Raw genomic sequence first — 27,204 nt, forward strand, 5'->3', positions numbered from 1 at the left:
TTTGAGCAAATAAAGACAATGCCCTTAAAGCTACTCAAATGTCACTGACAGATGAATGCTCTTATTGGACAAGCCAGTGGGAGGAACAGGAGCCTCATTGGTCCCCATATTTAGTAGTTAAGAAAGCATTGTTTGTTCATGAGAAAGCAAAGGCTATGTTGCTGAGGTGCCTAGCACAAACACATATCTATCTACCTATCTAAACATCGGAAACACTCTTTAGTAAACCTTAATATGACTCCAGAATGGAATTTGAAACACTAATTTTATTGTAAATTACAGCATTGTTCTGTTTAACCACTGTACCCAAGCATTCTTTTGTATAATTTGTTGCAGATCATAGTTGCATAACACATATAACCCCGCTGTGCAGTTCCAGTGATTGCATATGACAACCAGCATCACATGCAATGTTTTCATTGTAATATTCAGCTTTGCATGGGAAGCGACTCTAACATATAGCAGATTCCGTTAAGGTGCAAGGTCGGTGATGTGGAAGTATTTTTATGATGACAATGAAATCCTTGACATAGCTATTCAAGGGGGAAAGTGGGCCGGCCTGTCGTTCTCATATTCATCATATCAGCAAAGGCATCGTATTAACTTGTAACAGCAGGTCATACGCTCTTTGCGTACGTAGCGACGCACACTCAAAATCCTGCTTCTCCACGAGTCACGCTCACCGGTGCTCAGCGGCTCTCACTGCCCTTCCTGCAGCTAAGGATACTTTTTTAACATTCCTGCAACAAATGTATGTATATGGTTTGACATAGCTGTTTTATTGCTTTATATGCATCGTCTAAATAAATTCTCTCGAGTTGCATTGTTTTAAACGAGCACCGACGTCATGCTGCGATGCAAGCAGTGTCGCTGACATTGAAGTGTGGCGGATAAATGGGCGTTTTGGTGATGGTTGCAACACTTCCGCACGCCACGTTTCGATGTTTAACGTCTTTTATTGCATTAAAAGTGAAGCAACTATCGTGTTTCCCTTGTGAAGTGTTAGATGAGCAGCCAAGGACGTTTGTGCGTGGTGCACACGCATGAACATGGAGGAATCCAATGCACGCTGAACTTGAATTTGGCCTTGTTTAGTAAGAGCTGATGGAGGGCCGCCAACCTCGAATGTATGATTAACTTGATGTGCCTAAAATAAGAACAGATCGATTAACATGGTGATTGTACAATTTACTGTTTGTTTTCAAACGCAATCGCTGCATCCGTATCGTCAAGGACGTTAAAAGGACGGTTGCGTCATAATAGGGTTTATGAGCGCCAAAATTCAGTTTTGATACTTTCATTTTCTGATTTTTAATCAGTTGCAATTTCCTGTTGCGTAAACAGTGATCATTGCAACAAGCTATGTATTGTAAATATATCTAAAAGTAGCAATTTGTTTTTTTTCTTTCATTACATCAGCTTTATATAAAATTTGTAAATAGTTTAAGTCCAAGTTATTTCATGCTTATTGTTATACAATGTTTTGAATTTTAAATGCATATCAAAATTCTTTAATTGTAGCAAAAGACAAACTTTTATACTACCAGTCAAAAGTTTTAAAAGATTTTTAGTGTTTTTTTTTTTTTTTAAAGAATACTCTTCTGCTCACCAAGCCTGCATTTATTTGATCCAAAAACAGCAAAAGCAGAAATATTTTTTGCTATTTAAAATAACTGCTTTTTATTTGAATATATTTTAAAATGTAATATATTCTTGTGATTTCAAAGCTGAATTTTCAGCATCATTACTCCAGTCTTCAGTGTCACATGATCTTTCAGACATCAATGTAATATGCTGATTTGCGGTTCAGGAAACATGTCGTAGTAGTAACAATATTAAAAAAAAATATTCAGGCTTCTTTGAATGAAAAGATCAGCATTTAGCTGAAATAAAAAGCTTTTGAAACATTATACTCTATACCATTCAAAAGCTTGGAATCAGTATTTTGTTTTTTTTTTTGTTTTTTAAAGAATACTCTTTTGCTCACCAAGCCTGCATTTATTTGATCCAAAAACAGTAAAAGCAGAAATATTTTTTGCTATTTAAAATAACTGCTTTCTATTTGAATATATTTTAAAATGTAATTATTCCTGTGATTTCAAAGCTGAATTTTTAGCAGCATTACTCCAGTCTTCAGTGTCACATGATCCTTTAGACATCAATCTAATATGCTGATTTGCTGTTCAGGAAACATTCAGTAGTAGTAGTATCAATATTTAAATCAATATTCAGGCTTCTTTGAATGAAAAGATCCAAAGATCAGCATTTAGCTGAAATAAAAAGCTTTTGAAAGATTTCTGTTTTAGCTAAATGCTGTTCTTCTTAACTTTCTATTCATCAAATAAACCTGGAAAAAACAATTTTTGAGCAGTGAATCAGAATATTATAATGATTTCTGAAGGATCATGTGACTGGAGTACTGATGTTAAAAATTCAGCTTTGAAATCACAGAAATAAATTGCATTTCAAAATGCATTCAAATGGAAAGCAGTTATTTTAAACAGTAAAAATGTTTCAAACTTGTACTGTTTTTGCTGTAACAAATAAATGCAACCTTGGTGAGCTGAAGAGCCTTCTTTAGAAACAGTAAAAATCTTACTTTTGACTGGTAGTGTATGTATATCATCTTGCTTTGTTATCATTTTGTTATGATATCAGCTCATTAAATGATGAATGAATGGCTCTCCATTCATTAAGTAGCAGCAGCATTCAAGGATAAGGTTTGGAGATAAATGCACACGACCGTTAAGATGTAACTATATTATTATGGCCAGGGACAAATGCACTCAGACATTTTATGGTGGCAATATCTAACGTTTCCTAGATAATAATATCTAAGGTCTAACATAATCCTCATGAGCGCCATTTAGGATTAGTGTCACATGTGATCATTGTTTTGCATGTTCATAAGCCAGTGCGTCTGGTGGTGTCTTATCTAGACTTGTCTAGTCAGATGTAATAAACTTAAATGAATGGAATTTTAATAGTCTAAACATTTACAAATTAAGGCTTTATTTGCATAATGCATCTGGAAATCCTTTTAATTAGGGTTTCCCCTTGGACATTGACTAACATGGACATGCCTTGCCTAAATAAACTTGCGTGTGTAGAACCCTCCTTCAGTTTGTCTAGATTTAGCAAAGGGGGCAGAGTGACCTGACTCCATTGGCTAATTATATTACTGAGCGGGACTCAGGATATGGGTAATTTTCTCAGTATGGAGTAATGGTTTTCGCAATGAGGGTGACCTTGTTACCTTGACCCATCTTTGGTGCCTGATCATGTGAAGTTTAACTGAAGCTTTAACCTAGTAAACGTTTACCCCACAGATTCCATTTTTCTAATAGTTTGCATTGTGAACATTTTCGGTTCTGTTCTTTTAGCGGGATCATGGCCTCAGTAATGCAGAAGCTGATCACCCCTTTGGCCAGCGGCCCCGCTGAGCCCCCCAGGAACAAAGTCACAATTGTTGGCGTGGGGCAGGTGGGCATGGCATGTGCCGTCAGCATCCTGCTCAGGGTAAGAAAGCCTCATCTTAATCAGCAAAGTGTTATTTTTGTCTTCTGTGGTTTGAAATAAAGGTGTGGTTAGATTTGCCACTGCTTGAAGTTTCTCTGCCAGAAATCTAGTAATTGCAAAAGGAATCCGGTGGTTGGGAATTTCACTTGAGGGCAAAAACTTTGAAGTTTGCTCAAGTTTGGCACATTCTGCCTTCACATGGGACCACACCTTTATGCCAAAATTGTGCCAGGTGTTTCAAGGAATAATTTTCCATGCTGTTGCTTTTTTGTCTTGTAGGAGCTTACAGATGAACTGGCTTTGGTGGATGTTGTGGAGGATAGACTGAAGGGGGAGATGTTGGATCTGCAACATGGCAGCCTGTTCCTCAAGACCCCTAAAATTGTGGCTGATAAGGGTGGGATGCGCTTTATTGAATAGGACTGTTTATGTAAAAAATAGGATGATTTTAAATGTTTTTTAATTTTTTTAATTAAATTGCTCAACCAGTCAAAAGTTTTTGAACAGTAGGATTTTTAATGTTTTTCAAAGAAGTCTCTTCGGCTCACCAAGCCTGCATTTATTTGATCCTAAATATAGCAAAAGCAGTAATATTGTGAAATATTTTTACTGTTTAAAATAACTTTCGATTTGAATTACTCCAGTCCATACTCCAATCATTACTCCAGTTTTCAGTGTCACCTGATCCTTCAGAAATCATTGTATTATGCTGAGATATGCAAGAAACATTATTATTATTATTATTAGCAATATTTAGTAAAATGAGTATTGATGTAATAATTGATACAATAATATAATGATTTCTATTTCAGCTAAATGCTGTTCTTCTGAGCTTTTTATTCATCAGTGAAACCTGAAAAAATTCTACTCGGCTGTTTTTAACATAACAGTAATAATAATAATAATAAATGTTTTTTTGAGCAGTGGTTAGAATGATTTCTGAAGGATCATGTGTCTGGAGTAATGATGCTAAAAAGGTCAGCTTTGAAATCACAGAAATAAATTACATTTTTAAACATATTACAATAGAAAGCAGTTATTTTAAACAGTAAAAATATTTCAAAATTTTACTCTTTTTGCTGTACTTTGGATCAAATAAATGCAGACTTCTTTAAAAAAATCTTACTGTTAAAAAAATAAATAAATTTAACTTCATTTAAATTAAATTTTATTTGATATCAATTAAATATAATAATATACATTAAGTTTAGATGCACTCTTTTTTTCTTATGATCTCAAAAAGTCCAAAAATGTTGTCAGATTAATGAAATTCTCTCAAAAAAGGTGCATTTTCTATTGTAAATAGTGTAGCAATCAGTACCGGTATCCAGCGTTTTGAGTGGCAGTGTATGTTTATGATTTTTATTTGTCCGACAGACTACTCTGTGACTGCTAACTCCCGTATTGTGGTGGTGACGGCTGGAGTGCGTCAGCAGGAGGGTGAGAGCAGACTGAACCTGGTGCAGAGAAACGTCAACATTTTCAAGCACATCATCCCTCAGATTGTCAAATACAGTCCTGACTGCATCCTCGTTGTGGTGTCCAATCCAGGTGAGCAAACACACACACTCAACATGCTTAATTTTAACATTTTGCTGTACTGCACTGGAACCAATGTAAATAATATGCAATTATGCAAACGAGTGCAGCAAATTACCTGTTAAAATTCTATTTTTAAAATAAAGTTCATCCAAATCATGAAAATTCTGTTAGTAATTACCCTTTTGTCGTTCCAAACCCATAAGACCTTTCTGACCCTGCATAAACAGCAATTGCACTGAAATGTTCCCAGGCCCAGAAAGGTAGTAAGGACATTGTTAAAATAGTCCATGTGACAACAGTGGTACTCTCTTGAATGGATGAAATAACCCTTTAATTTCCATAAATTGTTAAATAAGTATTTTTTTTAATAGTTATTAGCAAATAATATCTCGGTCAAATATATTGCGCAGCTTCTAATGAGATTTAAAAAACGAAATGTAATTCTAAAGCTGGCTCATGTAGTGTATTTGTAGTAACTCTGGTTGTCTTTGTGTTCATACAGTGGATGTTTTGACCTACGTGACCTGGAAGCTGAGTGGCCTGCCAAAGCACCGTGTCATTGGGAGCGGGACCAACCTGGACTCCGCTCGCTTCCGCTACATCATGGCAGAGAAGCTGGGCATCCACTCCAGCAGCTTTAACGGTTACATCCTGGGAGAGCACGGAGACTCCAGCGGTGAGAGATTGAGCTTAGTGGAGAGGAATATGTGAGATGGTGTGGAGAGGAAGAAAAATAACCAGATGAAGAAAGAATAATGAGATGGATGAATGTGAATTGCTGCATCAAGTGATATGGTTGCAGTCAATCAGAGCATATTTGATTTTTAATGTTGCTGTTTTTATTTACCAGTGCCTGTATGGAGTGGCGCAAATGTGGCTGGAGTCAGCCTGCAGAAACTCAACCCTGACATCGGCACAGATAAAGACAGCGAGAACTGGAAGGATGCTCACAAGATGGTTGTGGACAGGTAGGTCACATTGTGTCATCTGACTGATGGGCAATTAGGAATATGTATTAATATATTTTAGTTAATCAAAGTGCTGTTAAGAAGGTGAATTAAAAATAATTTCAAACCCTTATGATGAACACAAAAGGAGGTTTTAAAGGAACCTTTCCTTCTTTCCTTCTTCAGCCAGAAAGATATTAAGGTTTTTGAGGAAAACATTCCAGGATTTTTCTCCATATAGTGGACTTCAATGGGGATTGCAGTTTCAATGCAGCTATATATAATTATATATATATATATATATATATATATATATATATATATATATATATATATATATATATAATATAATATTTTTTTTTTCTCAAATATATATATATATATATATATATATATATAACCTCAAATGCTCATCTTGCACTAGCTTGACTTTCTGCATTACATAGTCAGGTGGGAAAGGTCATGCGTTGGTGGAAGTACTGACCCAGTGTTTAGTAAACATGCAAAGTCAAATGCCCTTTACAAAAAAAAAGCCTAAAACAATGTTGGAGGACAACATGGGATGGAGTTTTTCATCCTACCCTACCTTTTTGAACCGGAGTACACAGACAAACAACTATCCACGTGTGATCTTTTCAACTTGATTACATAATGCGTGAAGTCCAGCTAGTGCAAGATGAGCATTTGTGGGGTTTTTTAATAAAATGGATAATTGTTTCACTAGATAAGACCATTATTCCTCAGATGGGATTGTGTAGAGCCCTTTGAAGCTGCATTGAAACTGCAGTTTAACCCAATGGCTCCCATTGAAGTCCACTATATGGAGAAAAATTCTGGAATGCTTTCATCAACAACCTTAATACTACTACCTAATCTCTCATACAGCTTTTTTTGCATAGTATATGGTAGGGATATTTGGATGCATGGTTTGTATTCAAAATTCTCCTTTTGCGTTCAACGACAAAAAAAACGGCAAGGATTTGAACAGCACGACAGGCGTAAATGATGAAAAGTATTTATTGTTAATTAGTAGCTTCTATCTTCTCTTAGTGCCTATGAAGTGATCAAGCTGAAGGGATACACCAACTGGGCCATCGGCCTCAGTGTGGCCGACCTGACCGAGACCCTGGTGAAGAACCTGAACAGGGTTCACCCTGTCTCCACCATGGTGAAGGTGAGAGGAGTTTACACTCATCACGATTCTCCATATCACAGAATTGCACAGACTGAGTGAATCCTAATCCTCGTTTTTTTATTATTGTGCGGTCTGTAGGGCATGTATGGTATCGGCGAGGAGGTCTACCTGAGCTTGCCCTGCGTGCTCAACAGCAGCGGAGTGGGCAGCGTCGTCAACATGACCCTGACTGACGACGAAATCGGTCAGCTGAAGAAGAGCGCCGACACTCTGTGGGGCATCCAGAAAGACCTGAAGGATCTGTAGATCAGACGCTTTTCCACAATTTTGTTCACACTCCTTTATCTATACACACTCTCTAACTCTGTGTCGGTTCTTTCTTCTCACTTGCTTTTGGACACAGTTGCTTTGAAGTATTTTTTTTCCCACTGTGGTTAATATACGCATAATCCAAAATGTTGAATTTTCTTCTAAAGAGAGTGATCAAAGGGCAACATCTTTGGTTCTTCACATTTGCACTTGTTAACGAAGTCACTGTGTGGGCAATAAAGAAAGAACCAACACCTCTCTTGTCTGAACATAATTTAGTGAGATCATTAGGGAACATTCTTGGGTCTTTCTGTTTAAGTCGAGGAGAAGAGACTGAAGTGAGAGATACAAATGTATTCATTCTTCTGAATCATGTTGTAAATGTTAGCAATATGAGTGTGTGTAAGAAGAAATTAATAAAATAACCTGTTCAGATCTGTCTGTGGGCTGTTTTTGTGATCTTCATGCACCAATACAAATGTTTTGTACCTTTTGTGGATAAAACAAGCTGTCTAACTAATAAGTGTACATATTATAGACGTTTTTACCTTAGGGGAACATTTTTTTTGTTTTTCAAATCGTTTTCAAGACTGATGTTTGGCTAATTACATAAGTGGAAATTAAAGCATTTTTGTCAATGTTTTGTTCTGAATTGGAAAAAAAAAAAAAATCGAACATCCCTCTGACAGTTTTTCTATTTACAGCCAATTGAAAATATTTGTACACCTAAAATGGTTAAAATGTTTGAAATGCATTTTTAAAAGGAATATACAGTAGTCGACATTTGAAGTGGAGCAAAAAAAAAAATCAAAGTTGTCTTAAGACAAGAACAGGTATTCTTTTTGGTTGGTATGGTAGGTATGTTTTGATGCTGGTTTAAGCTGGTCCTTAAATGTTTTTTTCTGGTCAAGGACCAGCTTAAACCAGCATCAAAACATACCTACCAGCATATGCTGCTTTTTTCACCAGGGTTGACTACTATATACCACTATATAATAATAAAAAAAAATGTCAATCCTTCCTCCTAATTCGCACCCTGTCAGTAATCATAAACACATTTGATTTACTTAACAAAGCCATCAAACAATATAAAACGTTTATTGCACATATACAGTAACTCAATGAAACAAGTGCGCCATAAAATTCCATAATTGAGAAATAAAAAAGCATAATAACAGGCGAGGCGTGCCTGAAATATTTACCCACAGTTTTCAACCAAGCAAACCACGTCCTTCCATCTGACAGAAGAGCGATTTTCAAGAAGTTTCTAATTGTTTTCTCAGGTAAAGCATCATTGGCAGCAGGTGCTTGTGTTTGGGTCTGTCCCTCTCAGTAGTTGTCGCTTCATTTCGCTTCCCAAAGCGCAGCCCAAACGGGTTGTAGTTGAATTTACTGCGTGTTAATCGATGTTTGCAGGAAATGTGACTCGATTCGTCTTTTTCTTGGAAGAAAAAGCAAAGGCTGGCGTCGTCTGAAGCACTGGGCTCGTCAAACTGCCTCCGCTCCATTGAGAGATACTGCTGCTTGGAGTCTGTGAAGTAAGATGTACTCATTAGCAAGCTTTTGTTTGATTTCTTAACCATGTATTTCTAAGGGAAAGCATCACCTTACCTGGAATGGGCTCTGTTGTATCCATGTCAGTGAATGGTGCTCTCAAAGCTGTGGACTGACAGATCATTGCAGACATGAAGAGAATCAGTGCCTTGATTTTCATATTGCTGAGTTGTAAAGCTTATGCAGCACAGCTGAGCCTTTCTCTCTTCAGGGAACAAAGCCATTCTCTGCTGTCCTGCTTCAATATAAAGCTTGGCTGGTGACATCCTCTGACCTTATTTTACATGTATGACAGTCTGTGGCAAATAGGACCTCCCTGTAGCCTCATCCAGAGCATTTTAACTATTAAAATATTATATTTATTCTTGGAAAAGGTAAATTGTACACTGAAATCCAGTGTGATTATTCGAATAGCTGGAGAGGTGCTGCAAAATCCACCAAAAGCACATTATGTGTGTTTTTATACACATCACACATTTTAATTTTAGTTTTTTCTCTTTCAGTGCCAGGGAAAACATGATATGAAAGTAAAATAAGGGCTTGTAGCAAGAAAACCTGAATGAGGCCACTATAATAATGTACAATCATAGTCATTTTCAGCGCCTTGTGGAAAAAAATATCATAAACTGTCATCTTGCCATGGTAATAAGATCATACCTGAATGGCATAACAAGAAGAAAATATTCCTGGCATAATGAGACTACATTATCTTACATGGTGTGAGTATGAATTATGCAAAAGTGCGATGGTTTTTGGTACGTTTGTGATGGTGCACTGAAAGCATTTTTTGTGATGCTACAGATGTCCTAAATGTAAATATTGAATGTGAAAATATGTAATTTTGTTAGTGGTAGTGATTAACGTTTCTCAGGAAAAGTAGTACAGATCAGCAGAAAGTTAGAAAGTGGTTTTAAGTGTTTACTTTATTTAGTTGAAATATTACAAAAATTAATTGAAAGGTAATAAGATTTGTCCTATAAAACATCTATCTATATATAAATTTTAATCTGATTATAAAAATTGTAGTAATGTAATCCAAAGGTATTACAATCAGACTACTTTTTGATTACTTTTGACCTAACTTGTTTATCACATTGATTTAAATTGGATAATATTGTACCACACTGACATAAAAATACAAAAGAGTAAGAAAATGTATTGCATTTATTGTTATTAACAACATGAAGTGCATTTAACATTATATTACATTAAGATTTTCTCAAACTGGTGTTTGTGAAGGAACCAATTCGTTCATTCATTCATAAAAAATGTTAAATCAAAATAAATACTTAAAAAAATATTTGTTTACCTGCATGTCATGTGACCATAACCAACATCAGAGCACCAATGAACATGCCAATGTGATGCTTAATTATTAAAATATTTATTTTAAAATCTCAAGAGTAAATATATTAGGTGAAAGAGGATCAGATGACAAAAAAAGTTTGCGAATTTTTGCATTTAAATGTATTTGAAGGACAAAAGCCTTCTAAATGCATGGTTAATCTACAGAGTGATAATTCAAATAAAAATCAATGTGTTCGTTAGTAGTTGAACCAACGTTAAAACACTTCTTAAACCTAAATGATTTTTGGCACCACCTGACTAATGTCTGATCTTTATGTGAATGTCCAAACAAGCTTTTCGAATGTATATATAAGCAGTAGGCTATTTTAGAAAGAAATCTTAAAAGATGAAAAAGAGGAATTAAAGAGAATCAATAAACTGTGAGTAATTTATTGCTATTTTGTGAATAATTTTTAATCATGTAGTCCATAAAAAGCAACTGTAGACTGATTATGAGTATTTAAAAAAATGTAATTTAATCTAATTGCAAGTACTTAATTTTTGGAATCTGATTACATAATCCAGATTACATGTAATCAAACTCTGTATGTGTGTTACTATTCCTTTAAGGCAATCAAGCTATCAAAAAACACTTAACCATGCTTTACTCGCATGCCATTTATCTAAATTATGTCAGTCTTGCTAAATTTAGATTTTTGCAGTCTAAAAATGGCACTACTGTAAAAACCTGCAATGTCATTGAAATTAGTTATCAGATTCCAGTTGAAAAATTAAGCAATAGATGACAAATGTATTTAGTGTCTAAGTAATTTAGTCTTTTTTGGAATCTGATTACATAATCCAGATTATGTAATCAGTTACTATCTATCTATCTATATATCTATCTATCAGCATTGATTTGGTTGTCTGTGGTATTTTAACATGTTACTGAATAGTCTTTACTTTTTGTATAAACTTGTTGGATCCCGTTAAATCCGGACTGCCCTGTAGATAACGCATTTCTCTATACAATAAATAACAAATGTTGTCGTTCAGAAGTCAAACGTCAAACACGCGTAGACGTGCGTCATAACTTGTGTATTTACTTTTTCTTTTTTTCGCTCTCTCTCTCACCCTTAATTTAAAAAAACAAAATAGAAACACTCTTGTGGAAAAAAATAGAAAATATGCATTCTAAACCCACTGGGATATGCTATTTGTTTTATGGAAGTATTAAACGGACCAAAAGAATAATATGGGCTGTGCAAGTGCATGTGCACGTGCAGTCAGAGGGGTTCGCGCGCTGCGGCCAAATGTTTCGCCTTGATGTCTGTGGACTTCAGACACGCGCTCACAGTGTGCACATGAGGTTTTTTTAGACTTCACTAAAGGTTAGAGCAAGAGATAGAGCGACAGCTCACAGTGTGTCCAGGACCTCCAGGCGCTCCATTACCTAGCAGAGACACAGAATTTGGTGTCTTGGTAGATGTTTAGATGGTTTTAGCTTCTTTACTTTTACCACAATAATAGTAATTCAGCCCATTTCTCATTTGCAACACCAGCTGATAGATAAAAAACGACTTGTAACAGCTTGTAAGATGCGACTGTCCAGATCTTTGTCGATAACGTCATTAAATGGACTTCCACTGTGGGAAGAGGAAAGTCTACCTGTGCAAGACCTCTTGCTTTTTGAGGTGTCTTGGGAAGTAACCAATAAGGGTAAGAAACTACAACACTGTGTGATTCAAGTTTTAATTTATGTAATGTCGTTTTATTGTGCATCATTTCCAAATGTAAGCAATTTTGTCAAATTATGCTAATTGTAGCCTATGAACAGTGTTGGGGGTGATGCATTGCGAGTAAAGCGAGTTGCGTAATATTATTACTTTTTCCAAGTAACTAGTAAAGTAACGCATTACTTTTTAACTGAGAAGAAAATATCAGAGTTACTTTTTTCAAAAAACTATTGTCAGCTACTTTTCCCCCCATTTATTAATTAAAAGCTCTTCTGTCCCCATGTTGAGAGAAATCTTAAGATGTTAGTTCTAGAATGAATGTGAACATGCATTAATTCATCTCACTCACAAAAATGAATAAAAAATATTCCTCAAAATGAATAAAAACAGTGAAATTCAACTCAGAATATGACGCAATCCTGCAATAATTAAATATGTTAAATAATACAAATATCCTTTATGCATTTAATCCCATTTTATTAACTGATGTCTTTGCTGCTGACCTTTGATGATCCAATTCAAGCATACTAATAAGCAAAAATTTCTCAAGATAATCCAACATTTATTTTCCCTTTTTTATTGCTGAAGAGTTGACATTTTATCTTCTGCTTTCTGCTGTACAGACGTAAATTTACTTTTCTAAAAGCCTGAGGCTTTTAGAAAAGGCTTTTACATCTGCCAAAAATAGAACTTTTTATATTAAAAACAAACAAGCAAGCCCTTCCCAGATTTAAAAAGAACACAACAGAACACAAAAGTAAAGTAACGCATTACTTTCCATAAAAAGTAACTAAGTAATGTAATTAGTTACTTTTTTAGGGAGTAACTTAATATTGTAACACATTACTTTTAAAAGTAACTTTCCCCAACACTGCCTATGAAAACAATATTTGGTTGTATTTAGGACACCTAGTTATGAGATTAACCTTTGACAGGCAAATATGTAAGTCATTTTATTCCATAAATATTAAAAGTACTTCGTTTCCACTATATATCAGTCATATTTGTGACCCTGGACCACAAAACCAGTCATAAGGGTCAATTTTTCCAAATTGAGATTTATACATCAGCTGAAAGCTAAATAAATAAGCTTTCCATTGATGTATGGTTTGCTATAATAGACCAACATTTGGAAAATTTGGAATTTGAGGGTGCAAAAAACTCTAAATATTGAGAAAATCACCTTTAAAGTTGTCGAATGAAGCTCTGAGCAATGCATATTACTAATCAAAAATTAAGTTTTGATATATTTACAGTAGGAATTTTACAAAATATCTTATGGAACATGATCTTTACTTAATATCCTAATGATTTTTGCCATTAAACAAAAATCAATAATTTTGACCCATACAATGTTTTTTTGGCTATTGCTACAAATAAACCCCAGCGACTTAAGACTGGTTTTGTGGTCCAGGGTCACATTTAGATGTGCTGGAAATTATGTCTAATGTAATTTTTTAATGATTGTTCACCGTCCATTAGGCCAAATTGGCCAAAAGCTTGTGAGTTTGGCCTCTGAAAGTGCGTTTGACCTCAAGACTGTTCACCTATTATCAGAAGGCTTGAAAATAGTTCAACAAGAGCTGTCATTTAGTAAAATGTGTGCATGTGTGCAGAATTCATACACTCTTGTATCAGTGGGGCTCTTTAACAGGTTAAACATTAAACTCCAGATCAATAGCCAGATTTCTGAGACTTTTAAATCTAGTGGAATATTTTAGAAGACAACAATTGGTGTTTGTGGGTATGTAATTTGTCATATCATATTAAATGTAATCTTGATGTTACAAAATTGCTTTTGAAACTAACTAATTTAATACTGTTAAGGCTTATTTTGAACAATGTTCTTATTTTGTTCATCTTCTCTGTTTCTTTGTCTCCAGTTGGTGGTATATACACTGTTATTCAGACTAAAGCAAAGATCACAGTGGACGAATGGGGCGAGAACTACATCATGATGGGACCCTACTACGAACACAACTTCAAGACCCAGGTGGAGAAATGTGAACCTCCAAACCAAGCCATCAAAGCCGCCATGGACTCCTTGATTAACAACGGTTGCCAGGTATTGCACACGTGGTTATTGACCCTGGTCAGGTTTATTGAGGGTTGTAGTCATTTGACCAATTAACAAAATGCTTCTAAACTGGCAACAGCTTCTGGGATTGACATGCCGGCCGTATCAGTGTCAGACAGTAGTATTAAAGTTAGAAAATGAAGCAGCTTTTATTATGCAACAGTGTATCTTTATTATAAAAATGTTGATTTTTTTGTCTTGGTCTTCTTCTGACCAGCAGATGACGCTAGAGTCTCACTTCAGAGATGAAACTGATTAATTTTTTTTTAACATACCAGTTGAGGCACTATCTATCTATCTATCTATCTATCTATCTATCTATCTATCTATCTATCTATCTATCTATGTCTATCCATTAGAAAACAGTTTTAAATTGCAGTAATATGACTGTTTTTACCCTGATAAGGAGAAAATGTTAAAAAGAACAGAAAGAAATTTTGTTTGAAAGAAATTTATATTTTTATTCAGCAAGGATGTATTCAATAAAAAGTGATTGTAAAGACATAGTGGTAGAAACGTCATTTCTATTTTGACTTAATGGTTCCTTTTCATTTTAGCTTTTATTCATCAAAGAATACTGAAAAAGTATCACAGGTTCCAAAAAAATATTAAGCAGCACAACTGTTTTCAACATTGATAATAAATCTATATATTAGAATGATTTCTAGACTGGAATAGACTAAAATAATGGTTGATGAAAATTCAGCTTTGCATCACAGGAAAAAAATGTATTTTACAGTATATTAAAAGTAGAAATTTTAAATTGCAATATTTCATAATATTTCTTATTTTCTGTATTTTTGATCAAGTAAAAAAGAAACTTAAAATGATGAAAATGACAAATGTTGCTTTGTCATCTGAAATAAAATGAAGTGCAAAACAGAAATCCTTTAAAAAACATATTAGTATAAAAATTGCTAAAATGTAAACTAAATTTAGAAGCAAAAAAATACACAAATAAAAGATCATTCAAAATATTAATAATACTATAATAGTTTATAAACAATAAATTAAAAATAAATTAAAAACAGTAAAAGCCACTTTTTTTCTGATGTCTTTGATTTTACAAGTTTAAACAAGAAAAGAGAAATAAAACTGACAACATCTTCACTCCACCTATGGTTTTTATTAGCATCGTTTTTTCCTTCACTTCCTCTCTACATACAGGTGCACTTTGGGCGCTGGTTGATTGAGGGTAGTCCATACGTCATCCTGTTTGATATTGGGTCAGCTGCCTGGAACCTGGACCGCTGGAAGGGGGATCTATGGAACGCGTGCAGCATCGGACTGCCCTATCACGACAGAGAGGCCAACGACTCGCTCATCTTTGGTTCTCTTGTGGCCTGGTTCTTCAAGGAGGTGAAGAGATCTCCTTTGTAATCTTCTACCATCTGATTTTGCTTGCCTGGAATTTTTTTGTAGTTTCACCAGTACCTTTGTAGTCTATTCCCACTATAATTAATTTAGTGTATGTTAACTATGTGGGATGAAACTTTGAAGGTTTGATGGAATAATGTGCTGATGATGTTATACCTGTCTGTCTCCATTTGCAGTTAACAGACCAATTACAAGACAAGCCCAATGTAGTTGCTCATTTCCATGAGTGGCAGGCTGGGACAGGACTTGTACTGAGCCGCTCCCGAAAGATTCCCATGGCAACCATTTTTACCACACATGCCACCCTACTGGGGCGGTACCTGTGCGCTGGCAATGCAGACTTCTACAACAACTTGGACAAGGTGAGGATTGTTTTGACAGTGTACACCATTGATTCTCATCCTGTTTGACTTGAAGGCCCTCATTGTCCAAAACAATATTCAAAGGCCCCTTTCATATTATAACCAATTGACTAAAATATACAGGACCATCCCGTCCTACAGGCAATACAGACTCATTTCATTTAAACTTGATTTTCACTTATTTTCAACTTTTTGTGTGCACATTTTTTCATTGTGCTGCACTAAAAAGTGTTTGTATTCAAGTGTTCAAGTTTAAATGTATCCATCAATCTCGGTTTCAAAAAGTAGACCCTTACGACTGGTTTTGTGGTCTAGGGCACAAATATACACTGTTCTTTATTCATTCACTACAGCGTGCTTGTTTTTAGTGATTTTATGCATGTATGCATTAGTTATGTAGTTTGAATTAAATGTCAGTATTGGTAAGATCAAGAAATGGCCCCCAATTTAATGATCTTGCCTGGGGCCCCACAAACCCATGGGCCATCCCTGGGGATATATAGGAGTCGATACAGATGTTGATATAGGTTAATTAATTTAGGCACCTTCTGGAAGTATGCTCTAAAAAAAAATAATCGTTATTAGAGTAAATATGATTTCACTTTTTATTTTTCAGTTAATTTCATTATTTTATTTGACCTTTTTTTTAGGTTTTTATAATGTAAAAACATTTTTAAAAAATCTTAACATTATTAATAACAATATTAATAGATTTATGTATTAGATTATTATGTAACTACATTAATTATTAGTATAATTTAAGTCATCTCTATCAGTGTTGCCAAGTCTGCGGTTTTACCGCAGAATTGGGCTACTTTAACACTGTTGCCGCAGGTTGTTTTTCATGTCCGCGGGTTGAAGCTACCCCTACAGCGTAATATTTAGCCCCTGAAATGCTTATTTTACCAGGGAATCCTGCCAAAAAAATGTGTATTTTACCCCAGGTTTATGAGAAAATCTGGCAACCTTTCCCCTATCATACACAGGCATATTATCTTTAAAAATGCAGAGACATTTAAACATTTATTTTTTCTTTATAAAGTTTTTGGCTTAAAATGTATTTATTTAGGGGGGAAAATCAGTGTTACAAAATACTACAATTTAGACACAAGACACAAATCAAGTAGGGCTGTCACGATATCATATTTTTCACTAACGTTTATCGCGGACTCACGATAACGATATATTATATCTATAATCATGCTATTAGTCAAATTAATCTATCTTTTTTTTGACCAATAAATCATTCCACTGCTGAACAATTACAGTTTTTAGTTTAGCACAGTGTCAAAGTTTTTCATTCCATAGGCGGGTTTTGTTGTGAAAACCTGGCAACCCTGAATATTGTCGTATATGTGCTGTTCATTTTCAAATGTAGCCAATACGGATATAATGCGACACTCCTGATTAACACGATAATGGTATTTAGTTATTTAAATATCACGATTATCGTCAATACCGGTGTAACCCCTCATGTTTTCTGCTAGTGTGTCCCACAGAAATCAGACAAGTTGTTTGGTGTAGTGAACACTTATTAGAGGTGGAACTGAGCAGGTGTGAGTGCATGCAGTGATAATTGGGCCTGGTGTAGGGAGCATAAAGGTCATCATGCCTGAAGGTCGCAGGGGTTGATTGAAGAATAATTGACAGCATCTTATGATTTACCGGCTGATGCAAAAGCCTTTTGGCCCCACAGAGACTTCCTTCACCTGCTGATGAGGGGAAGCTCTGAGACTTGTGAATTCTTATTTCAGCAAAGGTTGCAAAAATTAATTTTGGACTCTGCGTAACATTAACCCATAGTCTTTCCTTTCAAACGGTTAATTTCCATCTTGTTTTATTCTCTATTTCATAAAGTTCAACATAGACCAAGAGGCAGGAGAGAGACAGATCTACCATCGGTATTGTTTGGAAAGAGCCGCGGTACACTGCGCACATGTCTTCACCACCGTGTCCCAAATCACAGCTGTGGAGGCCAATCATATGCTCCATAGACAACCAGGTTTGCATTACAAATCACCTCATCTGCTTTTATTGGCTTCCAAATATGTCATGTTGAAAAGATCACGTTTGTATTTATGGTCCTTGCAGATGTCGTCACCCCAAACGGCCTGAATGTCAGGAAGTTCTCAGCCATGCATGAGTTCCAGAACCTGCACTCCATGAACAAAGGCAAGATCCAGGAGTTCGTAAGGGGACACTTCTACGGGTTAGAGCTCCTTCTGTTTGCACATTAACACACACTTGTGCAAAAATATAGTGCTTGTTATAGTTTTTCAAAAATCTCTTCTCTTTGACAGCCATCTGGACTTCAATCTGGAAAAGACCCTGTTCTTTTTCATCGCGGGACGATATGAGTTTTCTAATAAAGGAGCAGACCTGTTTCTCGAGTCTCTGTCCAGATTAAACTACTTGCTGAGGGTATGAACACTCACTGTTGAAGTTTCTTCACAAAATGTACTCTAGTACTAGTCAGAGCAAAATATGTTCATTTCTGATTGTGTGTTTGTGTTCATGCTGACTGACAGGTTCATAAGAGTGATGTTACAGTGGTTGTGTTCTTCATCATGCCTGCCAAAACCAACAACTTCAACGTGGAGTCTCTTAAAGGACAGGCTGTACGCAAGCAGCTGTGGTACATAAATTTTAGATTTTTTTTTTTTTTTTTAACTCTAAAAGTAAGAGCTAGTCTTTTTCTTTTAATTTATGACACTAGTAGAGCCCTGATTCTGAATCAGCTTTTATTAGCTGTACTAATATTATTTATTAGGCAGTGAAAGGAAGCCCCGATCCAGAAATGCCTCTTATTTTTAGATGTCTTTAGTGAGTGAGACTTCTCAAATCTTCTTTCGTCTCTCTCAAAGGGACACAGCTCAGTCGGTGAAGGAGAAGTTTGGAAAAAAGCTTTACGAGAGCTTGTTAAGGTTGGTGATTTCCTCATGCAGACCTGTCAAAACAAGGCTCAAAATTGATGTGACGGTAAATGCTGTCAGTATATGCTGATGAACAGGAAGTATGAACATCTGATGTCAACTGGAGTGGCTGTGTAGCCTTCAAGTGTTGATAATTCACAGCGTTATCCAGGTGTTGATGAGAGTACGCTGCACTTCCCCAGGGGGTTGTCAGATTTTAGGATATTTATAATGACATTGTGTGATGTCAATGGGTCATTTCTCATGAGATGAGGCTTCTGCCAAGTCAGTTTACTTGTCTAATGAAGCTCTTCTGCAATCACAGGGGTGAGATCCCAGACATGAGCAAAATCTTGGACAGAGATGATTTCACAATCATGAAGAGGGCCATTTATGCAACACAGGTCAGGCAAAATGTTTGTTCTTTCTTGCATAACAAGATTTCACATTTAAAAACGAACTAAACTGATCCCTATCGGTTCTCCACATTATTGTGCTTTCAAGATATAATTTATACTTCTAAAACATTGTTTTTTTCCAATTTTGTATTAAAAAGTTTGTTTATTTTAAAAAAAGTTTTTTTTAAAAATTTCGTTGTTTTTTTTTGTTGTTGTTATTCGATTGAATTTGTTTAATAGAGGTTATGTTAAACTACATTTCTAAACATGAATTAAGAAAAGAATTTTAACTGTCTTTGTCATATTTCAACGACAGAATTTTAGTGGGATGTAAAAAAAATCTAAGATTACGTGATTAAAGGCGTAATATTTTGAGAAAAAAGTCAACATTATGAGAATAAAGTCAAAAATACGAGAATAAAGTCCAAATATTTTGGAAAATAAAGTCAAAATTGTGAGAATATTACGAGATTAAAGTCGCAATATTTTGAGAGAAAAAAACAAAATTACGAGAAGTTATAAGAATAAAGTTAAAATATTTAGAAAATAAAGTCGAAAATATGAGAATAAAGTACAAATAATAAATATTATATATAATAAATATATAATATATAATAAATATTTCAAGAATAAAATCAAAATCATGAGAAAGTCATAATATTTTAAGAATAAAGTAAAAATTATGATAATAAATTTTAAATATTTTGAGAATAGTCAAAAATACCAGATTAAAGTCTCAATTATGAGAATAAAGTTAAAATATTTTAAGAATAAGGTCAAAATTACAAGATTAAAGTTGAAATATTTTGAGAATAAAGTCGAAAATACAAGAATAAAGTCAAAAATACGAGATAGTCGAAAATATGAGAATAAAGTCAAAATTACTAGAATAAAGTTGAAATATTTCGAGAATACAAGAATAAAGTCGAAAATATGAGAATAAAGTTAAAATATTTTGAGAATAAAGTAAAAATTGCGAGAATAAATTTGAAATGTTTTGAGAATAAAGTCAAAATTATGAGAATAAAGGTGAAATATTTTGAGAATAAAGTCGAAATTTACAAGAATAAAGTCGAAAATATGAGAATAAAGTCAAAATATTTTGAGAATAAAGTCAAAATGACAAGAATAAAGTTGAAAATACGAGAATAAAGTCGAAATATTTCGTCAATAAAGTCAAAATTACGCGAATAATGTTGAAATTATGAGAATAAAGTCAAAAATATTTTGAGAACAAAGTCAAAATATTATAACTTTAATTGCTACTTTATTCTCAAAATATTTTGACAAAATATTTTTACTTTACTCTCTGAATTTTGACTTTATTCTTGAAATATTTTGACTTTATTCTGGTCATTTTGACTTTATTCTCAAAATATTACAACTTTAATCGCATAATCGCAAAGTCAAAATATTTAAAAAATAATCGCATGATCTTCCAATTTTTCCTTTTTTAACATGCCACTAAAATGGTGTCATATCTTTGTATTTTTGCATTGACACATTAATATGTTTTTTTTTTTGCAATAAATGGACACTGACAAATGTGCATGGTGGCCAATCTTCTATTTTCATGTCTTTTGCATTACACCATGCTCTCTTTTCACATGCTAAAATAATTTTAGTTCTAATCAATTTTTCACGTCCAGTTATTTATTTGGTAAGTAGCTGTGAAACAAGAAAGAAAATGTAGTCAGAGGGTCACTATCGCGAAACAAATCATTATTCCTTATGTACTAAACTTAACATACTATCTAGTTTTTATTTGATGTGTAAATTAAAATAGAGTTATTATTTTAGTTGTGTTTTGGGACAAACTAGGATATGGGTCTAAAGATGGACATCTCAGAACTAATGAATAAGCATTCTTGTGGGGTTTCATTCATCCTCCCCTGCATGTTTTTTTATGAATGGACTCTAATCAAAGGTCAGGCTGAGGTTATAGTGAATATCGACATACTACGCCTCTGTAAATCTGCGTTGGAATCCCCTGCATCACTCTGCTGGATTACTGGCGTTACAGAGCTTAGTGACGTATTTAACCGCGTTTCCTGACTGTCTGCAGTTGGTCGATTGAATGTGTTACTGAGATTTATTCTACAGCTTTTTAATGGCAGCGTTATGAGCAGCCAGTCAATATACAGCCACTCTGGTTAGATTTATCTGGGTATCAATATTTCGGGGAGAGATATTGATCCGTTAGCGTTGGTGTTTGTTTATAAGAAGGAATGAAAGTAAGAAATGAGTCTAATATTTCAGGAGGGTTGAAGTCCATTTACTTTTTTTATATGAGTGACCCAGACTCTTGAATTTACTAGCAAAAATAATATATAGAAAGCATTTGGTGCAAGTAGAAACAAAGAAGCAGAGCAAGCAGCCAATTTTGATAGTAAGATTATGATTTTTTTTTATTTTTACTATTGACCTTAAATGGAAATTTCATTTAACAGCTGCGTATGGATCACTGCTTTTATTGATTTAATTTTCAATGCACTTCCATTGCCATTTACACTCACATGCAATTGCATCCATGCATTTGTTCTCCATAGAGACACTCTCTTCCTCCAGTAACAACTCATAACATGCTGGACGACTCCGCAGACCCGATCCTGAGCAACATCCGCCGAATCGGCCTCTTCAATGCACGCAATGACAGAGTGAAGGTGTGCAGTTATCTAGGGATAGACATTAAAGGGATAGTTCACTTAAAAATGAAAATTCTCTCATTAATATTTCATCCTCATGTCCTTCAAGCCTGTAAGACCTTTGTTCATCTTAATTGACAAATTAAGATATTTTTGATGAAATCCGAAAGCTTTCTGACCCTAAACATGGTATATTTTAACAATGTCCTTACTACCTGGGCCTTGAATGTGTCAGTTGTGTTGCTGTCTATGCAGGGTCAGAAAGCTCTCGGATTTCATTAAAAAATATTTTAATTTCTGTTCCGAAGATGACCGAAGGTCTTACAGGTTTGGAACGACATGAGAGTGAGTAATTAATGACACAATTTTCATTTTTGGGTGAACTATCTCTTTAAAGGTTTTTTTTCTTCTTCATACTGGCCTAGTTGGAATTAAAGTTCAGATTTTTACTGTTTGCCATGACACTATTATACAAAAATGATGTACTTTATTTAATGAAAAGAAATGTTTTCATTGTTTTTATGTCAGATTGTGTTCCATCCGGAGTTCTTGTCCTCCACCAGTCCCTTGCTGCCCATGGACTATGAGGAGTTTGTGCGCGGCTGCCACCTGGGAGTGTTTCCATCCTACTATGAACCATGGGGCTACACTCCAGGTTTCTCATAGAACACACACGCACATTTCCATTTTGTTACGTTTCACATTCTTAAATCCAACATCTTACATTTCAATCAAAATTGCTTAACTTGATTCATTATATATTAATATGGATGCATTTTCAAAGGGTTTGGGCTTAATATTTTTAGCTTAATATTTTGTCCATTTGTGTATATATTGTATTTGTTTTTTTTATGTATAAATGTTATTTAAAATGCATATTTTTATACATGGGATCTCTGATCCCATATAATGAAATCATATTTTTTTGCATCATATATGTGACCCAGGACCACAAAACCAGTCATTAGGGTCAATTCTTTGAAACTGAGATTTATACAATATCTCAATAAATAAGCTTTCCATTGATGTAAGGTTTGTTAGGATAGGACAATATTTGGCCGAGATACAACTATTTGAAACTCTGGAATATGAAGTTGCAAAAAAATCTAAATATTGAGAAAATCACCTTTAAAGTTGTCCAAAAGAAGTTCTTAGCAATGCATATTACTAATTAAAAATTTAGTTTTTATATATTTACGGTAGTAAATTTACAAAATATCTTCTTGCAACATGATCTTTACTTAATATCCTAATGATTTTTGGCATAAAAGAAGAAACCGATAATTCTGACCCATACAATGTATTATTGGCTATTGCTACAAATATACCCTTGCTGCTTAAGACTGGTTTTGTGGTCAAGGGTCACATATACATATCTTCTGTTTTGTGATGTGTTCAGGTGAGTGTACCGTCATGGGCATTCCCAGCGTAACCACCAATCTGTCTGGTTTTGGCTGTTTCATGGAGGAACATGTTTCTGAACCCTCTGAATATGGTGAGTGAAGTCACTGCTTTCCAAAACTGTCTGCACTGCTTAAAGGGACAGTTCAACCAAATATGAAAATTCTGTCATTAATTAATCACCCTCATGTCATTGCAAGCCCCTAAGACCTTTATTCATCTTCAGAACACAAATTAAGATTTTGATGAAATCCAAGAGTTTTCGGACCCTGCACAGACACGTTGAAGTCCCAGAAAGAAAGTAAGAAGATCGTTAAAATAGTCCAAAATGGTTAAACCTTAATGTTATGAAGCTACGAGTATTATTTTTGTGCGCAAACAAAACAAAAATAACAACTTCATTCAACCACAACATGAGGGTAATTAATGACAGAATGTTCATTTTTGGGTGAACTAACCCTTTAATCTTTTATTTGCATTATCAGTTTATTTCAATTACATTTCATATTTGATATAATACACTGAATCTGGTACAGCTAGTTATGCTGTTGTTTCTGTATGTGTTATAGGAATCTACATTGTGGACCGGCGGTTCCGTTCTGCGGACGAGTCATGTAACCAGCTGACTCAGTTCATGTTTTCGTTCTGCCAGAAGTCGCGTAGACAGCGAATAATCCAGCGTAACCGCACAGAGAGGCTCTCTGACCTGCTGGACTGGAGATACCTCGGACGAGTGAGTTTCATCTCTGAGCATTCAGGTGTGATTTACTTTAGCTCCATTGGCTAATATGGTTTTGAATTGTTTCTCTCTGCCTAGTTCTACATGTATGCCCGGCATCTGGCCCTCAGCAGATCATTCCCTGGTAAATTTAAAATGGACCATCTTAACATTGCACCGGTGAGTCCTGTGAACACTCACAGTCTCTCAGATGCACATTAATGTCCTGTCATGTTTCTCTATCACTGTCAATGAGAACATGATAGACTGCTGCACTCCATGTTTCAATATATAACCTTAAAGAGCACAATAAAGAGAAATATACACTACTGTTCAAAAGGTTTGGGGTCAGGTTTAATACATACACTTCTAATCAGCAAGGACACAGTAAACTGTTCAAAAGTGAAAGTGAAGACATTTAAAGAGGACATCAGATGTCCATTTTCCACAAATTGGAATGATTCTTTAGGGTCTTCATGATATGTATGTAACATAATTTGGTTAAAATTCCACAATGGTTGTGTAAAACAACACCCTTTTTACTTCGTCAAAAACGGCTCTGTTCACAGCAACCCATTTCGGGGCATGTCTCTTTAAATGCTAAGGATCTACTACTCAGCCCGCCCCTCTCTTCCGTTTTTTTTGGGTATTCACTGGCACATAACCATCAAAAACAAAACTAATCCACTGCATCTTTAGCGGCTCTGATGTCGGAACAACATTGTTATCGCTACAGCTGCTCAAGTGCAGAGAGAATTACAGACAGCATACAACTGGCTGAGCGGGAATATGCAAATATGGGACAGTCCGTAAGCAGTCGTGGGCGGGGCCTGAGCATTATGACATCATACTACCTAGAAAATCAAAACGACTTGATAATTGAGACCGTTTAGGTTTTTTTACATACACCTTTGCAGAATCTGCAAAATGTTAATTTGTTTTCCCCAAAATTAGAGAGCTTGTACAAAATTTGTGTTATTTTTTCATTTAGTACTGACCTGAATAATATTTCACATAAAAGTTCTTTACATATAGTCCACAAAAGAAAATAATAGCTGAATTTACCAAAATGACCCTGTTCAAAAGTTTACATACGTTTAATTTTTACCTGAATGATCACAGCTGTGGTTTGTTTAGTGATAGTTGTTTATGAGTCCCCTGTTTATCCTGAACAGTTAAACTGCCTGCTATTCTTCAGAAAAATCCTTCAGGTCCCACAAATTCTTTGGGTTTTTTTTAAGCATTGTTGTGTTTTGAACCCTTTCCAACAATAACTGTATGATTTTGAGATCCATCTTTTCACACTGAGGACAACTGAGGGACTCATATACAACTATTACAATAGGTTCAAACACTCACTGATGCTCCAGAAGGAAAAATGATGAATTAAGAGCCGGGGGTGTAAACTTTTGAGTGGAATAAAGATGTGTACAATTGTAGGTCATTCAGGTAACAACACAGTATTAAGAGTCAAGTGTATGTAAACTTTTGAACAGGGTCATTTTTATAAATGTAACTATTATTTTCTCTTGTGGACTGTATGTAAACATCTTTTTATGTGAAATATCTTATTCAGTTTAGTAACATTCATATGATCCCTCTTATTTTGGTAAAATATTTAAGATTTTGAAGATTCTACAAGGTGCATGTAAAGATGACGTTACATAATAATAAGTCACAAGTTCATGCTGATGTGGAGCAAATACTTCATATCCACTTTGTTCCACCTCATCTCTTTCTAATCTGAGTGTTATTGAATGTATGTGTGATGTCTGACACCCCACAGTGATGAGGATGAACTGCTGTTGAGCTTCATTCTTGAATTTAATTGACAGGATAACATTTACCTGCACAGGAAAATGACTTGATTTCCATTCAAACTGTGGTGATCCCCACAGACTGATCTACACACAGAGAAAATTACAAAAGTGACATGAATTACTGGATAAACAAGTCTCTAATGCAATTTTGACTACTAGAATCAGTGACTAAATCTTTGTTTTTACAGACACAAGGCTTCCGTTACCCCCGACCCGCTTCCGTCCCTCCATCCCCGTCGGCTTCCCTCCACTCCACCCCTCACCACAGCGATGAGGAAGATGACGACACCTATGACGAAGAGGAGGAAGCGGAGAGGGACAGGCAGAACATCAAGGCACCGTTCACTCTGGGTGCAGAGCCTGAGGGTAAGAGCAATCAACCCCTGGAAAATGGGAATTGAGATCTGCACCCTCCTGCTCCTGTAATTCAGACTCTAGGACAGATTTACACCAACTTCCCTCTGAGAATGTGCCACATTTGTCTGACTACAGCTTTTGAGTGGATTATTGATCAAATATCACCCCAGTATGATTGAGAAGATATCTTTAAAATAGTGATGTTCAATCACATTGAAAATCTGTGATTAAATAACCCATTTAAACTGGTAACTAATGAAAACTGAACCATGTGAACTCATTTGTACATATGATTCTGGCTTCCATCAAAGCTCAAATCATGCTGGAGAACATGATTATCAGGTCTGACAAACTTGTGGAGTTCATGCAACTCAAATCCTGCTGTTTGTAAAGCCAAAGTGGGACAAACCAAATACCAAGACAGAAAAATTAATGTTAATTCTTCAGTTCTTCACTTTTTTGACTCATAGTACAATACTGAGAACTTATTGTGAAAGACGTTTCTGAGATGTTTGGATGGAAATTTGGTACCAAATGCGCATTTTTCTTGGTATTTGAAAACCAAATTTCACATATTGGTGCCATATGAGGCTATAATAATTGTTCAAATGTAGGAAAAGACACCTGTGCTGTACATAATGTGCAAAAATGTAAAAAATCCCATCTTAGTTAATTAAAAAGTCTTACGCAATACACCGGTTATCAGTGCAAATTCAGTTTAATTAATTGAGAAAATGTTCAGACATTCGCAAATATGTATTTTACAGACCATTCAATTCACATGTTGATTTAATATGAAAATGAAAAGGACAAAAATCTGTACAGTTAATTTTATATTACACACAATTTCAGTCATCATTAATAGTCTCTTTTCCAAGATGGTATGTCTTGAAAAAACAACCCAGTATTTCACCTGAAAGAAACCAAGAAATAAAAAGAAATACAAATGCCTTACTATCAGTCTTTGTTATTTAAATGACCAGTGCAAGTGGAATCATATAAACAAACTGGAGACGCACATAACATTACTCAAATCTAGCTGTAATAGTGTTGAACAGTAAATGATGAATCTTCAGAGATGTCAAACACGGGCGTTATTGTTGCAGAG

The 27,204-nt window shown here is 35.0% G+C and overlaps 3 protein-coding genes across 4 annotated transcripts; 2 read left to right on the forward strand and 1 right to left on the reverse strand.

The window, feature by feature from the left end:
* The first annotated feature begins 582 nt into the window (after nucleotides 1-582).
* On the forward strand, nucleotides 583-7,887 carry ldhba (lactate dehydrogenase Ba). The gene is made up of 8 exons (XM_051108138.1): nucleotides 583-751; nucleotides 3,384-3,519; nucleotides 3,799-3,916; nucleotides 4,897-5,070; nucleotides 5,564-5,737; nucleotides 5,912-6,029; nucleotides 7,059-7,182; nucleotides 7,282-7,887. The coding sequence occupies exons 2-8, from the start codon at nucleotides 3,391-3,393 to the stop codon at nucleotides 7,447-7,449; spliced, it is 1,005 nt and encodes a 334-aa protein (XP_050964095.1). The 5' UTR covers nucleotides 583-751; nucleotides 3,384-3,390; the 3' UTR covers nucleotides 7,450-7,887.
* A 644-nt stretch (nucleotides 7,888-8,531) lies between these two features.
* Nucleotides 8,532-9,239, reverse strand: kiss2 (kisspeptin 2). The gene is made up of 2 exons (XM_051108358.1): nucleotides 9,064-9,239; nucleotides 8,532-8,983 (listed from the first exon to the last, which is right to left on the reverse strand). Exons 1-2 carry the CDS (start codon nucleotides 9,164-9,166, stop codon nucleotides 8,709-8,711), a joined length of 378 nt encoding a protein of 125 aa, XP_050964315.1. The 5' UTR covers nucleotides 9,167-9,239; the 3' UTR covers nucleotides 8,532-8,708.
* Nucleotides 9,240-11,664: 2,425 nt separating this feature from the next.
* Nucleotides 11,665-27,051, forward strand: gys2 (glycogen synthase 2). 2 transcript variants are annotated; one of them, XM_051108111.1, is made up of 16 exons: nucleotides 11,666-12,012; nucleotides 13,913-14,094; nucleotides 15,274-15,465; nucleotides 15,660-15,845; nucleotides 17,703-17,847; nucleotides 17,937-18,054; nucleotides 18,146-18,266; nucleotides 18,374-18,480; nucleotides 18,710-18,769; nucleotides 19,083-19,161; nucleotides 21,705-21,818; nucleotides 22,329-22,455; nucleotides 23,200-23,295; nucleotides 23,771-23,934; nucleotides 24,019-24,099; nucleotides 25,928-27,051. In XM_051108111.1, the coding sequence occupies exons 1-16, from the start codon at nucleotides 11,892-11,894 to the stop codon at nucleotides 26,138-26,140; spliced, it is 2,106 nt and encodes a 701-aa protein (XP_050964068.1). In that variant the 5' UTR covers nucleotides 11,666-11,891; the 3' UTR covers nucleotides 26,141-27,051. The 2 variants fall into 2 exon arrangements, with proteins under 2 accessions (XP_050964069.1, XP_050964068.1); XM_051108112.1 differs by lacking the exon at nucleotides 24,019-24,099 and having other exon boundaries at nucleotides 11,665-12,012; nucleotides 23,771-23,959.
* The last annotated feature ends 153 nt before the right edge of the window (nucleotides 27,052-27,204 follow it).

Source organism: Labeo rohita, chromosome 4 (assembly GCF_022985175.1).
Source record: "Labeo rohita strain BAU-BD-2019 chromosome 4, IGBB_LRoh.1.0, whole genome shotgun sequence".
NCBI classification, from domain to species: Eukaryota; Metazoa; Chordata; class Actinopteri; order Cypriniformes; family Cyprinidae; genus Labeo; species Labeo rohita.